The sequence below is a fragment of the Scyliorhinus canicula genome, chromosome 2 (assembly GCF_902713615.1).
Source record: "Scyliorhinus canicula chromosome 2, sScyCan1.1, whole genome shotgun sequence".
Lineage (NCBI taxonomy): Eukaryota > Metazoa > Chordata > Chondrichthyes > Carcharhiniformes > Scyliorhinidae > Scyliorhinus > Scyliorhinus canicula.
The window spans coordinates 221200679-221213560 of NC_052147.1; the positions used below are offsets into that span (position 1 = coordinate 221200679).

A 12882-nucleotide genomic window follows, 5' to 3' on the forward strand; every position below is an offset into this window, starting at 1 on the left:
TATCAAAGAGAACATTAGCAAGCTTAAACAAATAATTAATGAAATGCACTGATTGCAACTGTCGGAGGGGAGGGGTGGAAGAGACAGAAGTCAATGCACATGTAAACCCAAGCTGGTGAAAGGCAAAATGAATTTTACAGAACATATAAGCAAAAATGCCAATAACATAGCCAAGTACAATGTTAACTAAATAATAAATATTAAAATAAAATATCATGCATCTATTTAAGGAAACAACAATTTATTGAGTCTTTAATTTTACCTTTGTCTTCTTTGCATGTGGAGCTTCAGTTTCAGAATCTGAATCACCCTCCTCACTATCTTCTTCACCAATACTATGATCATCATCATCATCCTCATCGTCGTCATCGTCGTCGTCATCGTCATCATCATCATCATCGTCATCATCATCAAAGTCGTCAGAATCACTGCTGCTCAAACCCTCGCTGGAAGAGTCTGATGACGTGCCTGATTCACTTTCACTATTACTGGAGCTTTCAATTGTTTTCTTTCTGGGTTTCTGTTAAAAAGTTTGCAATTAGACAAATTGTACAAGGTTTCAGAAATCCAAGTACTTGATGTTTGTTTAAAGTATAAAATTACCCCCTGCTTTTTCTCTTTCCGCCAGTCACATACAATGGCACATATGCAGCTGAACGTGTATGGTGGACACAATCTGCTCCAGAATTCGAGCATCATTATTTTTGATTTATCAGAGGTATTTTTCAAATGATCACTCCTGCCAGGGGAGTATCAGTTCCATACGAACACATATATTGTAGCAGTTACTAAGGATGCAAAACTATTCCACTTTGTGACAGAAAATAACTCGCGAGATTTCTGTGGCAAAAAAATAGCTCGAGATTTCTAAAGCTCATGAAGATGAGGGGCAGCAACCAGGAAATGCAGACTGACCCATTCTCAACAATTAACATCAACATCTTAGCAAGTTTATTGCCATGTTAATGTAAGCCTACTTTTGACAATAATAAAGTAATCAAAGAGCCCTCCCCACGCAGGTTATTCACTCTTCCAACTACTTTCATCAGGCAGGAGATACAAAATTCTGAGAACACGCACTAACAGATTAAAAACCGAAATCTCCCTCGCTGTTACCAGTCTCCTAAAAGACCCTCTTATGGACCGATCTGATCGCTTTACACATCTTTACTACCGAGCAGTACTACACTCCTGTATGTTTCAACCGATACCTGTGTCTATGTATTTACATTGTGCATTTTATGTTTGCCCTATAATGTATTTTCTTTTCATGTACGGAATGATCTGTCTGAGCTGCATGCAAAACAATACTTTTCACTGAACTGCTGTACACGTGACAATAAACAAATCTAATCCAATCCATAATGTCACTTACTGGCCAATATAACTAAAATGAAACATGTTTAATATTCAGTGAGTTTCTTATTAAATATCGCTCCATTTTTCCATTGAACAAGAGCCAGAAATCATTACAACGGAAAACAAAAACCGTCACTCATAGTTGTCACTGTTGGTTTTGTAGCCATCTGGGTTGGCCACTTACAATAAGAAACATGGACGGTCGTAAAGCATAACGGGAAAAATGGCCAATGTAAGGTTCAGGCAGGCTCAGAGCCTGAATGTATATTTGTGAGCGAAGAATCCAGACAGCATCGAAACCCCAACCGATTAGTATTTTGATGGCCCATCTCCGTAAGACAAAAGACTGATACTTGAGCAGCGCCGGCCCTAGGGTTGCTGGCGCCCCGGGCAAGCTGAACTTCGGTGCCCTTGGGGGGGACGGGGCCGAGGCCGAGGGGGGGGGGGGGGGGGGGGGCGGACCCGAGGGGTGGGGGGGGGGGGCGGACCCGAGGGGGGGACCGGGGGGGTGCGGACCGAGGAGGGGGGGCGGGGGGAGCGGACCGAGCCGGGGGGGGGGGGGCGGACCGAGGGAGGGGGGGGCCGCCCTGGGGGAGGGCGGCCACCGCGCATGCGCTGGTTGGCACCTGCCCAACTGCGCATGCGCGGGACCCGAGTCTCTGGCGCCCCCTAGCACATGGCGCCCCGGGCGACTGCCCGAGTTGCCGGTGCCTTGAGCCGGCCCTGTACTTGAGCAACCAATACAATCCCAGACATTTCGGCACCACTCCCTGTACTCAGGAAGCATCAACAACAGGGTCAATGACCGCTTAGGACACACCCGGACATCGAGGCACCCGCCCCTTTGTTGGCTCAAATCAAATCCAGTGATCGAGAATTACCCAATTAATGGGGTACAAACCGAAGGACCGCCCAAAAGAGCGCGTAACTCCCCAAGGATAAAGAGAGAGACCATGTGTTCACTCTCTCTTGGACCTGGCGCTCCGGCAATGTCTCACTTCCAATTGCAGCACCACCAGAAGCAAGTTCAAGTTCAACGCCCGCTACCAGACAGATGAGCCCAGCTGAGCAGCAGTTACTTCTACAGACCCGATAGACCCAGATTCGAACAACGGCCACTGTTCCTCTGACCTAAGCCGGGTGCCTGAAGTTAAGTACAGGTTGTCATAGTTGATAGGTGTAATTTAACTTGTAGTGTCTATATTGCTTGATTAATTGTGTGTGTAAATAAAGTACCCTTGATCTTAAACTAACTAACTGGTGTTTGGCTCTTTGATCGATACCCGGTTGAACCTTGTGGTGGCATCATTTGATACCTGGCAACTCTGAGCAATACAATATTGATATCCAAAGAAAGAACGGCAACCTTATTGATTGCCATATTTATAGCAGGTAAAAAAGGCAACAGTTTCAAAGTTAAACAATGATTTCAACTGTCTAATAGTGTTTTTATCTCTGGGATGTCACCAATGAGTTTTTTTTGTCAAAGTTCTATCTGAACTATCTGAAAATTATAAAACTGGAAAGAAAATCAAGCTTTGACAAAGGGTCATCCAGGCTCGAAACGTTAGCTCACTTTTCTCTCCACAGATGGGGCAGCAGGGTAGCATGGTGGTTAGCATAAATGCTTCACAGCTCCAGGGTCTCAGGTTCGATTCCCGGCTGGGTCACTGTCTGTGTGGAGTCTGCACGTCCTCCCCCTGTGTGCGTGGGTTTCCTCCGGGTGCTCCGGTTTCCTCCCACAGTCCAAAGATGTGCGGGTTAGGTGGATTGGCCATGCTAAATTGCCCGTAGTGTCCTAATAAAAGTAAGGTTAAGGGGGGGGTTGTTGGGTTACGGGTATAGGGTGGATATGTGGGTTTGAGTAGGGTGATCGTGGCTCGGCACAACATTGAGGGCCGAAGGGCCTGTTCTGTGCTGTACTGTTCTATGTTCTATGTTCTAGATGCCGTCAGACCTGCTGTGATTGTCTAGTATTTTCTGCTTTTGTTTCAGGTTCAGCATCCACAGTAATTTACTTTTATCTATAAAAAATATGCAGATGGTGCAGATTTCAAAAGACTGGCAAACACTGGAAAAGTCCAAAAACGGAGCATCATGGTTCCCGGGAGTTCATTGTAACGCAGGCACTATGCAAACTTTTAATAATAATAATCTTTATTGTCACAAGTAGGCTTACATTAACACAGCAATGAAGTTACTGTGAAAAGCCACTAGTTGCCACATTCTGGCACCTGTTCAGGTACGCAGAGGGAGAATTCAGAATGTCCAAATTACCTAATACTGTAGCACGCCTTTCAGGACTTCAGAGAGGAAACCGGAGCATCTGGAGGAAATCCACACAGACACGGGGAGAATGTGCAGATTCCCCACAGGCAGTGACCCAAGCCGGGAATCGAACCTGGGATCCTGGCGCTGTGAAGCCATAGTGCGAACCGCTATGCTACCGTGCTGTCCAAGCTGCCTGCTAATTTAAACGTGAACAGCATGCAGTTTACACAGTGCCAGACTTGTGCAAGAATAGCATTGCCTAAAACTAACCCGCACCTCTAAGGGGAGATGCATTTGGCTAGAGCAGGTTCTGGAAGTGGTTTGGAAAGACACTCTGACCTGAAAGAGTAAAAGTGGCAAAACAGGGAAAGAGTCCTCTAAGGTCTGACACAGCACTGGAGGCCTTGGTGCAGAAAGATGACTGGATGACAGAGGGCCCAGCAAAAGGAGTCAGGATGACCTCCAGGCAGACATCAAGAAGGTAATGAGAGCAGGTAGCCATCACTGTCAATGCAAGCAGTCGAACATCGAGGACCTAAATGCAGTACAGGAAGAAGGTTAATGACCTCAACAATTGGTCAAAATCAGTGAACACATCTTCGAATGCAATTCTCCTACCCACACCGCAACAGCCCCCTCCAGTTCCTCGACTCCCTCAGCGCAATGGCCAAGGTTTCAACTGCCAGCGCAAAAAGCAGGGGGGACAAGGGACACCCCTGCCTCGTCCCTCGGTATAACCAAAAATACTCCGACTGCCTCCTATTCGTGGCCACGCTCGCCATCAGGGCCTCATATAACAGCCCCATCCACCTGACAAATCCCTCCCCAAACCCGAACCTTTCCAGCACCTCCCACAGGTACCCCCACTCAACCCTATCAAAGGCCTTCTCCACGTCCAACGCCACCACTATTTCCGCCTCCCCTTCTACAGCCGGCATCATTATAACATTCAAGAGCCTCCGTATGTTGGTGTTCAGCTGCCTCCCCTTCACGAACCCCGTTTGATCCTCGTGGATAACCTGCGGCACACAGTCCTCTATCCTCGTGGCTAAAATCTTCACCAACAGCTTGGCGTCTACATTTAAGAGTGAGATCGGCCTGTGTGACCCACACTGCAGGGGATCCTTGTCCCGCTTAAGGATCAAGGAAATCAGCGCCCGAGACATCGTCGGAGGCAGAGCGCCCCCTTCCCTTGCCTCGTTGAAGGTCCTAACCAACAGGGGACCCAACAGGTCTGCATACATCTTATAGAATTCGACCGGGAACCCATCCGGCCCCGGCGCCTTCCCCAACTGCATGCTCCCTATCCCTTTGACCAGCTCCTCCAGCTCAACCGGCACCCCCAGTCCCTCCACCTGTCCCTCCTCCACCCTCTGGAATCTCAGCCGGTCCAAAAAGCGCCCCATCCCCCCCTCCTCCGCTGGGGGTTCGGACTGATACAGTTCCTCATAAAAGTCCCTGAAGACCCCATTAATGTCTACCCCCCTGCGCACCACACTTCCTCCCCTATCCTTAACTCCACCAATCTCCCTGGCCGCATCCCGCTTACGGAGCTGGTGTGCCAGCATCCTGCTCGCCTTCTCTCCATACTCATACACCGCTCCCTGTGCCTTCCTCCACTGAGCTTCCGCCTTTCTGGTGGTCAGCAAGTCGAACTCAGCCTGGAGACTACGCCGCTCCCTCAGCAATCCCTCCTCCGGAGCCTCCGCGTATCTCCTGTCCACCCTCACCATCTCCCCCACCAGTCTCTCCCTCTCTCTCTGCTCTCTCCTCTCCCTGTGGGCTCGAATGGAGATCAACTCCCCCCTAACCACCGCCTGCAGCGCCTCCCAGACCGTCCCCACTCGGACCTCCTCATTGTCATTGGCCTCCAGGTACCTCTCAATACATCCTCGAACCCGCCCGCCCACCTCCTCGTCCGCCAACAGCCCCACCTCCAAGCGCCAAAGCGGGCGCTGGTCTCTCTCCTCCCCCAGCTCGAGGTCCACCCAGTGCGGGGCATGGTCAGAAATGGCTATCGCCGAATACTCAGCATCCTCCACCCTCACAATCAGCGCCCTACTCAATGAAAAAATCAATCCGGGAATTGGCCTTATGCACATGGGAGAAGTATGAAAATTCCCTGGCCCTCGGGCTCGCAAACCTCCATGGATCCACCCCTCCCATCTGGTCCATAAACCCCCTCAACACCTTGGCCACCGCTGGCCTCCTACCCGTCCTGGATCTGGATCAATCCAGTGGCGGATCCAGGACTGTATTGAAACCCCCCCCATTGTCAGGCCCCCCGCCTCCTAATCTGGAATCCGGCCCAACATGCGCCGCATGAAACCCGCATCGTCCCAATTCGGGGCGTATACATTGACCAGCACCACCCGCTCCCCCTGCAGCTTACTGCTTACCATCACATACCTCCCGCCGCTGTCTGCCACCACATTCGATGCCTCAAACGACACCCTCTTCCCCACCAGGATCGGCACCCCCCCGATTTTTTGCATCCAGCCCCGAATGAAACACTTGGCCTACCCATCCCTTCCTCAATCTAACCTGATCCGTCACCTTCAGATGCGTCTCCAGAAGCATGGCTCCTGCTGCTCCCGCACCCACTGCTGCCACGCTGCTGATTCCCCGCCCGCCGCCATCTTGCCTTTCCTGCCTCGCACCTTTCTCTGCTCCAAAGCCGATTTTTTGACCGCTCCGCTCCTGGTCCAGGCCATGCACCGGCGGAGAATCATAGAGGAAGTGTTCCCACACGGGGAAAAGTCCAACCCGTACCGCTACGGGCCCTTAAAAGAGCCCAAAAGACCGAAAACAGCGGGAGCTACCGCACGTGCGGCTTAGCTCCGCATCACCGCAACAGAAAGTCGATCTGCAATGATCTTGTTGAACGGCAGTGCTGACTCGAAGTGCCAAATGGTCTATTCCTGCTCCAATTTCTTATGTTCTAATGATACCAGGCATGAACTTGCATATTGTGCTGAGCATGGTCGCACACCAATTGAATGCTCAGAAAATGGGGCCTTTGCAGTCTCCCTCTTCATTTAGGTGCAATACCCTGAAAAACTTGTGCACACAGTCAAAGGCACCCAGCAATATGGGGGATTCTCAATATCCTGGCAAAGGCTTATGCACACTCAGGCTGCATCACTCCAGTCAAAGAGTGCACAATGCTCTCCCATGGCTCTAGCATAAAGGACTTCAGTCATATGTAGCAGCAGACAGAAAGCTGGGAGAAGTTAGATCATTTGCCATTACCAGCTTCGGAAAATCTCAATGTGAAGAAACTCTTAGGTACTTATAGTACCACCGTTGACCTGCTTTGAGGCTACAGTACTGCCTTGTGAGGTAGAATTTTTCAGTGAGCACCTCCTTCATAAAACTGAAACAACATAGGTATCATTCTTAGCAAATGTGAGGCTGGAGAAATTCTCCCTGAAGATCCTGAGTTATCAAGCCTTCTGATGAAAGCCCTTCCCTTCCTCCAAAAGTGTAGATTGTTCTCTTTTGTGCTACCTCTGCTCAATCCCTCTTTCAGGCTACAGCCAAGGGCTATGGTAACTACAGCATCCACAACTAGGAGAAAGTAGCTGATCAGAAAACTTGAACTCAGAACGAAGAACTTCAAGAGCAGCACCACTTTTTGTTGACCAACTTTAAACAGGACCGGAAAACTCTCAGCACTTCTAACCACTAAATAGCACGAGTGGGCTCTTCATGCTGCTAAATTCATGTTCAGCTCTGCATGCTTTTTAAGAGGGAGTTAGCTGAAGCACCAAGGTCAAAAATGATACTGTTTACCTCCAAACACCATTATACACTGACTGATGAACTGACTACACCACATACTTCATGTGCACATTCCAGGGGCAGGATTCTCCGACCCGACGTGGGGTCGGAGAATCCCCGTGGGGCTGCATGAATCCAGCTCCACCGTTCTGACACCGGCTGCTGTATTCTCCGGCACCGGTTTTCGGGCGGGGACGGGGATTACGCCGCACCTGTCGGGGTCATTGGCTGCGCCCCCCCTCCCCGGCAATTTTCCAGGCCCCAATGGGCTAAGTGGCCGTCGTTTACTGGCCAGTCCCACTGGCGTGAACTGGACATGGTCCCACATGGGGGGACCTGGCTGGTACGGTCCTCGGGGGGTGGGGGGGGATCCGGCCCCGGGGAAGACACACCCCTGTGCATGCGCCAGAACACGCCAGCCGGTCTGCGCATGCATGGGACGTCAGCCCTTCGGTGCCGGTTGGCACAGTACCAACCCCTCCGCCGTCGGCCTAGCCCCTAGAAGTGCGGAGGATTCCGCAACGTCCGGTCGGCCTGACACCGGAGTGGTTCGCGCCGCTTTTTACTCCAGCGTTGGACCATTGCGGAATTCGGGAGAATCCCGCTCCAAATGCCTGCACCAATTCCCACACCAAAATGGCACCCAGAGCCGATAACATTGTGGTAGCAAAACAGTACCCTCAGTGCCAAACTTACAGCTGCCACAGAAGTGAATTGTTAAACCAAAAGTTACCAGCTTAGCCATAGTATGAGCTTTTGCTTTAACGAAATAAAAATCAGTTTAAACAGAATTTTTTAGAATATAGAATAAAACACTACTAACTTTTTCTTTTAGTTTGTCTGCCGTTTCTGGATGCTTTTGTTCAAGAATGCACTTGCGTCCCTTTCCAGAAATTGTCATCTTAGTTTGTCCTGACGAAATCATTCCAATGGTAGCAAGTCCTGATGTGCTGACCCCTGACACTGTTGTGATGCTGTTACCATTCAGTGACCCGTTCATACCTTCAAAAGAAACTACATACTGTGAAACGGTACTCTGGTACTATTTATCAAACAATCATTTGTGAAAATGAAGCAAGGGTGTCCAAACAATGGACAATTGGTTGCAGTACTTGTGGAGAAACAAACAAAGGTTTTGCATGAAATGCTAATCAGAGGCATTTTGTCGCTCCGTTATATAAACTTTTTAATAATTTGGATAATTTCAAGAACAAAATTAAAATGTCTCCAGGAATTAAAAGCCATTAATTCATTTTCAGATGTGAGTGCATGCATGTGGCAGAGGGAAAGTTTGCAAAAATTGCTCACTTATTCACAAGTAATGGTGGAATGCAGTTCACAGTAGCACAGCTCAGGAAAAATGCATCTTATATTAATAACATTAGCAGTAGATGTTAGGAAAACAAAGGCAGTTTTAAGGGATTTATATTTATATTGGCAAACATTAGAAATAAGATATAGTCTTAAGTGAGTTTAATTTAATGTTTCTAGAAGTTAGATTCATGCTGAACAAAGGTGTTTGTATGTGTGGGGGATTGATTCAGTTCCAACTTTGTCTCTATTGTGCTTAGAGATGGCTACGGAGTAAATAAACCACCAGTGGTTGCTTAGCAACTGGGGCCTTGTAAGGTAGAGAAACCTTTAAGTTTTATGTTGACTAATATGATTGCAGTTGGAGACAGGACGTCAGGGAGTGAATGCCCCTCAATTCTGCCAGAAGACTGGACAGGATGGGAGCTACAAAGAGGCAGGCTTCCAAAAATAAGTTACAGTCTAGATAACCAGGGCATTGAGACAGGAAGAATGTTGAAGACGACTGGAGTTAAGTGAACAGAGAGCAAGGTATGAACAAGGATTGTTCAGAAGAATTCAAGGAACAGTAAAAAAGCATTACGAGTTAAAGAGACAATTGCAATAACCATATTTAAAGTGGGACAGCAGCCTTCAAAGGTAAATCAAATGTCTGATGCCATTTTCATATAGTCTGGGAATCGAGAGTTCAAGCAATTGTGAGCAGTTTTCAAGGCAAACAAATCTGAAATGGGATTGGGTTTAAAACCTCGACTGGATTCACTGTTAAGAGTGGAGCTGAAGCTTTGTTCAAAAGTGTCAATTGCAAAACCTGGTCTGGAGTTCAGAATGCAAACCACTAAGGGAATGCATAGTTATGAGAGAAGATTTTAAGTGGGGGGGAGAGAATCTGAGGAGGCATCCACAAGTGGGTCAGAGTGGAGAATTTATTTGCCCACAGTCATTTTGTGTGCTTAAAAGGGGGTTTGTGTGAATGAGACCATTGTGGATTAAGATGTACTTTGTAATCCATGTTAATCCTAATTGTTAAATTAAGGAGGAAGTAAAGGTGTAAACCAGGCTTTCATTCTGGGGTCTTCCCGTGCACTTCTAACAGCAACTGGATTCGTAATACTAGGATTGAACTTGGTACACTATTCTGCACTACAGCCCCACTTCTGGAACACAGCAGTAGCATGGGACCTTGCACGGAGCGCACACCAGGGGACAAAATGGCTACCAAACCTTTCAACAATAGATATGGTGGTCCAGTTTTCATAGGCTATTTGGGGTTAAAAAGTGAAGGAACAATATCAGCATGGGCAGCCTCATTAGAATCTTACCGCACCAGGAAATGCATATTTGAAGGGAAACATGATTGTGCTGCCGTTCCATTTGTCCTTTTAAGTGTTGCAAGTCACAGGTTTTGGATATCCTTCTGAGAAAACTTTGTCAAGTGGCTTCAATGCATCTTGTAGATAGTATACGCTGCAGTCACTGTATGTCGTGGTGGTGGGAATGATGTTTAGGCGAGAGGATGGGGTGCTCATTGCTGTTTCCTGGATGGTGTTGTGGTTTGTGAATATTGCATAGCTGCATCCAACCAGGAAAGAGGAGAGCATTCCATCCCACTGCTGACTTGTGCCTTGCAGCTGTTAAGAGACTTTGCAGTGAAAATACTTAGCCTCTGACTTGTCGAGTAATCACAGAATTCATGCGGCTGATGCGGTTGAGTTCCTGGTCAATGGTGACTTCCTGAATATAAAGGGAAGCTAGTTGGGCTCTCTTCTGTTGATGATCTCCATTGTCTGGCACTAGTGTGGCATGCATATTACTCGCCACACATTAACTCAAGCCTGGGTGTTTTCAAGTTCTTGCTGCATTACTTGAGGAATTACAGATGGAGTCGACCATTGTGCAATCATCAACAGACATCCCAACTTCTGTTCTTAAATGGAGGAAAGGTAATTGATGAAGCAACTGAAACTGATTGTATCTCAGATGCAGCTATGTCCTGGAACTGAGATAACAGGTAACTCTAGCCACTGGAGATTGTTTCTCACAAGTCAGAACAACCAATTGTACTATTACTTCTCAATGCCACACTTGGTCAACTGGTGCTTTGATGTCAAGGGCCGTCACTGCTATACTTCAGCTTATCATCAGTTGGCAATGGGTTACACCAAGACATAATGCTGCAGCCACAGATTCAAGAGCTCAGAAGGCACAAGTCAGAAGTGAGAAATCCAAACCACATACTTTAAAGAACTTCTAACCATTTGGGATTTGAAAAATTCTTCAGACTGTTCACAAGTATATATGGTTTGCTAACACTCACCTTTTTGCATCCCTCGACCAAATTTGTTTGCGTTTCGGGAATGGAATGGATTGGAATCATGATTTGGAGTTGAAGCAGCAAACACTGGTGGAATTCGTAGCATGCCTGATGGGAAAAAGGTTGTCCCTGCACGAGTCTGCATCTCTGTAGCTCGCCACCATTCAGTACCTTTACAAAAGCAAAACAACATGTTTGTAGTAGGGTTCAGATTTTAGACAACTGTGTAACATTGAATTTAAGGACAACTTCTCAAATATCAGCAGTTACATAATCCACATCTGCCATTCTTGAGCAAAGTTCCCATGCAACGTTTCTAATCACTTTCACTATCACCACCCACATAACATGTTTGGTTAAGCGCAGGGCAGATAATTAGCTTTCCTTCAACAGGTACATTTCTTTTCTCCCTTCCCTTTCACATTCCAGAACAATAACAAATTCAAAGAGTTCAAATGATAACCAGATCAAAGAGAAAATGCAAATGAAAACAAGATAACCTGGGAAATATGCAGCTGAACAGGCAGCACCTATGGAGGGAGAAACAGAGTGAATATTTCAGTTCACTGAATTTCACTTTTGTTGTAGAGAATGCACCAGACTAGGTGCAGTTATATACCACTTTCAAGTACAATGGAAGACCTTAGATAATGTTGAATGCAATCTTTCATGTTTGCCCAAAAGGTGAAACTTTGCACATAATTAACAGGTTTTCATTCTTCCAGATGAGTCCTGCTCACAAAGGAGATACATTTAATAATAATCTTTACTATTGTCACAAATAGGCTTATATTAACACTGCAATTAAATTATTGTGAAAAGTCCCTCGTCGCCACACTCCGGCGCTGTTTGGGTATACAGAGGGAGAATTCAGAACGTCGACTTCACCTAACAAGCACGTCTTCCGGGATTTGTAGGAGGTAACTGGAGCACCCGGAGAAAACCCACGGAGACACGGGGAGCACGTGCAGACTCCGCACAGACAGTGACCCAAGCAGGAATTGAACCTGAGACCCTGGCGCTGTAAAGCAACAGAGCTACCATGCCGCCCTTACCCAATTTCTAGGCTTTGATTACTCAGAATTGTCCTTCACACAAATATTTTCTCCTTCCTAACATAAGTTCTGTGCACATCAAAAGAGTGTTGCCCCTTTCAATGTAAGAAAGTTGAGTTGATAGCTGCGGCTTCACTACTGTGATCTACTGAAGCAAGCAAAAAAACGAAAATCATCGACTAAAATATTTGCTAATATTGCACTAAACAATAAAAAAAGTGGGTTCATCACCAAAATATGGAATCACTAACCCCGTGTGCAGAAATAAGGACTGAAAAGAAACACATTTTCACAAAAACATACAAGTTCAAATAACTGACATCAAACGGACTGAAAGATCTGTTGACCTCCACAAACCTGAACAGGGTTTATTCTTAAATTCCTTCAGAGGCACTATCAATATAAACTCTCATTGAGCTAAAACAATGTACCTGGACCCATCAATTTAAAAAATAATCACTCTTCAATGAGATATAGTTCTTGTCTCCCAATAAATTAAAATCAGAGTCATATCTGACACTCCATCTCAGGCAAACAATTGTGTCTGTATTTTATTGTGATGGGGTAATCAATGCTGAAAGACTTGCACTCAAACCAGCAAGTAATTTGAATAATATGTTAAAGTGCTTAAAACTGGAGAATGATCCCTGCTATGACAGAAGTGAAAGATGGCATGTAGAAATTTCCTGTTCAAGCCCAAAAATGTATCAAGACAGGGCAGCACGGTGGCGCTGTGGTTGGCATTGCTGCCTACGGCGCTGAGGACCCGGGTTCGAATCCCGGCCCTGG

The 12882-nt window shown here is 46.9% G+C and overlaps 1 protein-coding gene across 16 annotated transcripts in view; it reads right to left on the bottom strand.

Annotated features, from left to right (window-relative positions):
• The window catches only part of baz2ba (bromodomain adjacent to zinc finger domain, 2Ba), a 563986-nt gene that overhangs the window by 264745 nt on the left and 286359 nt on the right, over positions 1–12882 (bottom strand). For all 16 annotated transcript variants that reach the window (XM_038789612.1, XM_038789617.1, XM_038789613.1 and 13 more), the window contains 3 exons: positions 11042–11209; positions 8237–8415; positions 263–520 (listed from right to left, as the gene is read on the bottom strand). In XM_038789612.1, the coding sequence (XP_038645540.1) occupies positions 263–520; positions 8237–8415; positions 11042–11209 (605 nt within the window). The remainder of the gene's footprint in view (positions 1–262; positions 521–8236; positions 8416–11041; positions 11210–12882) is intronic.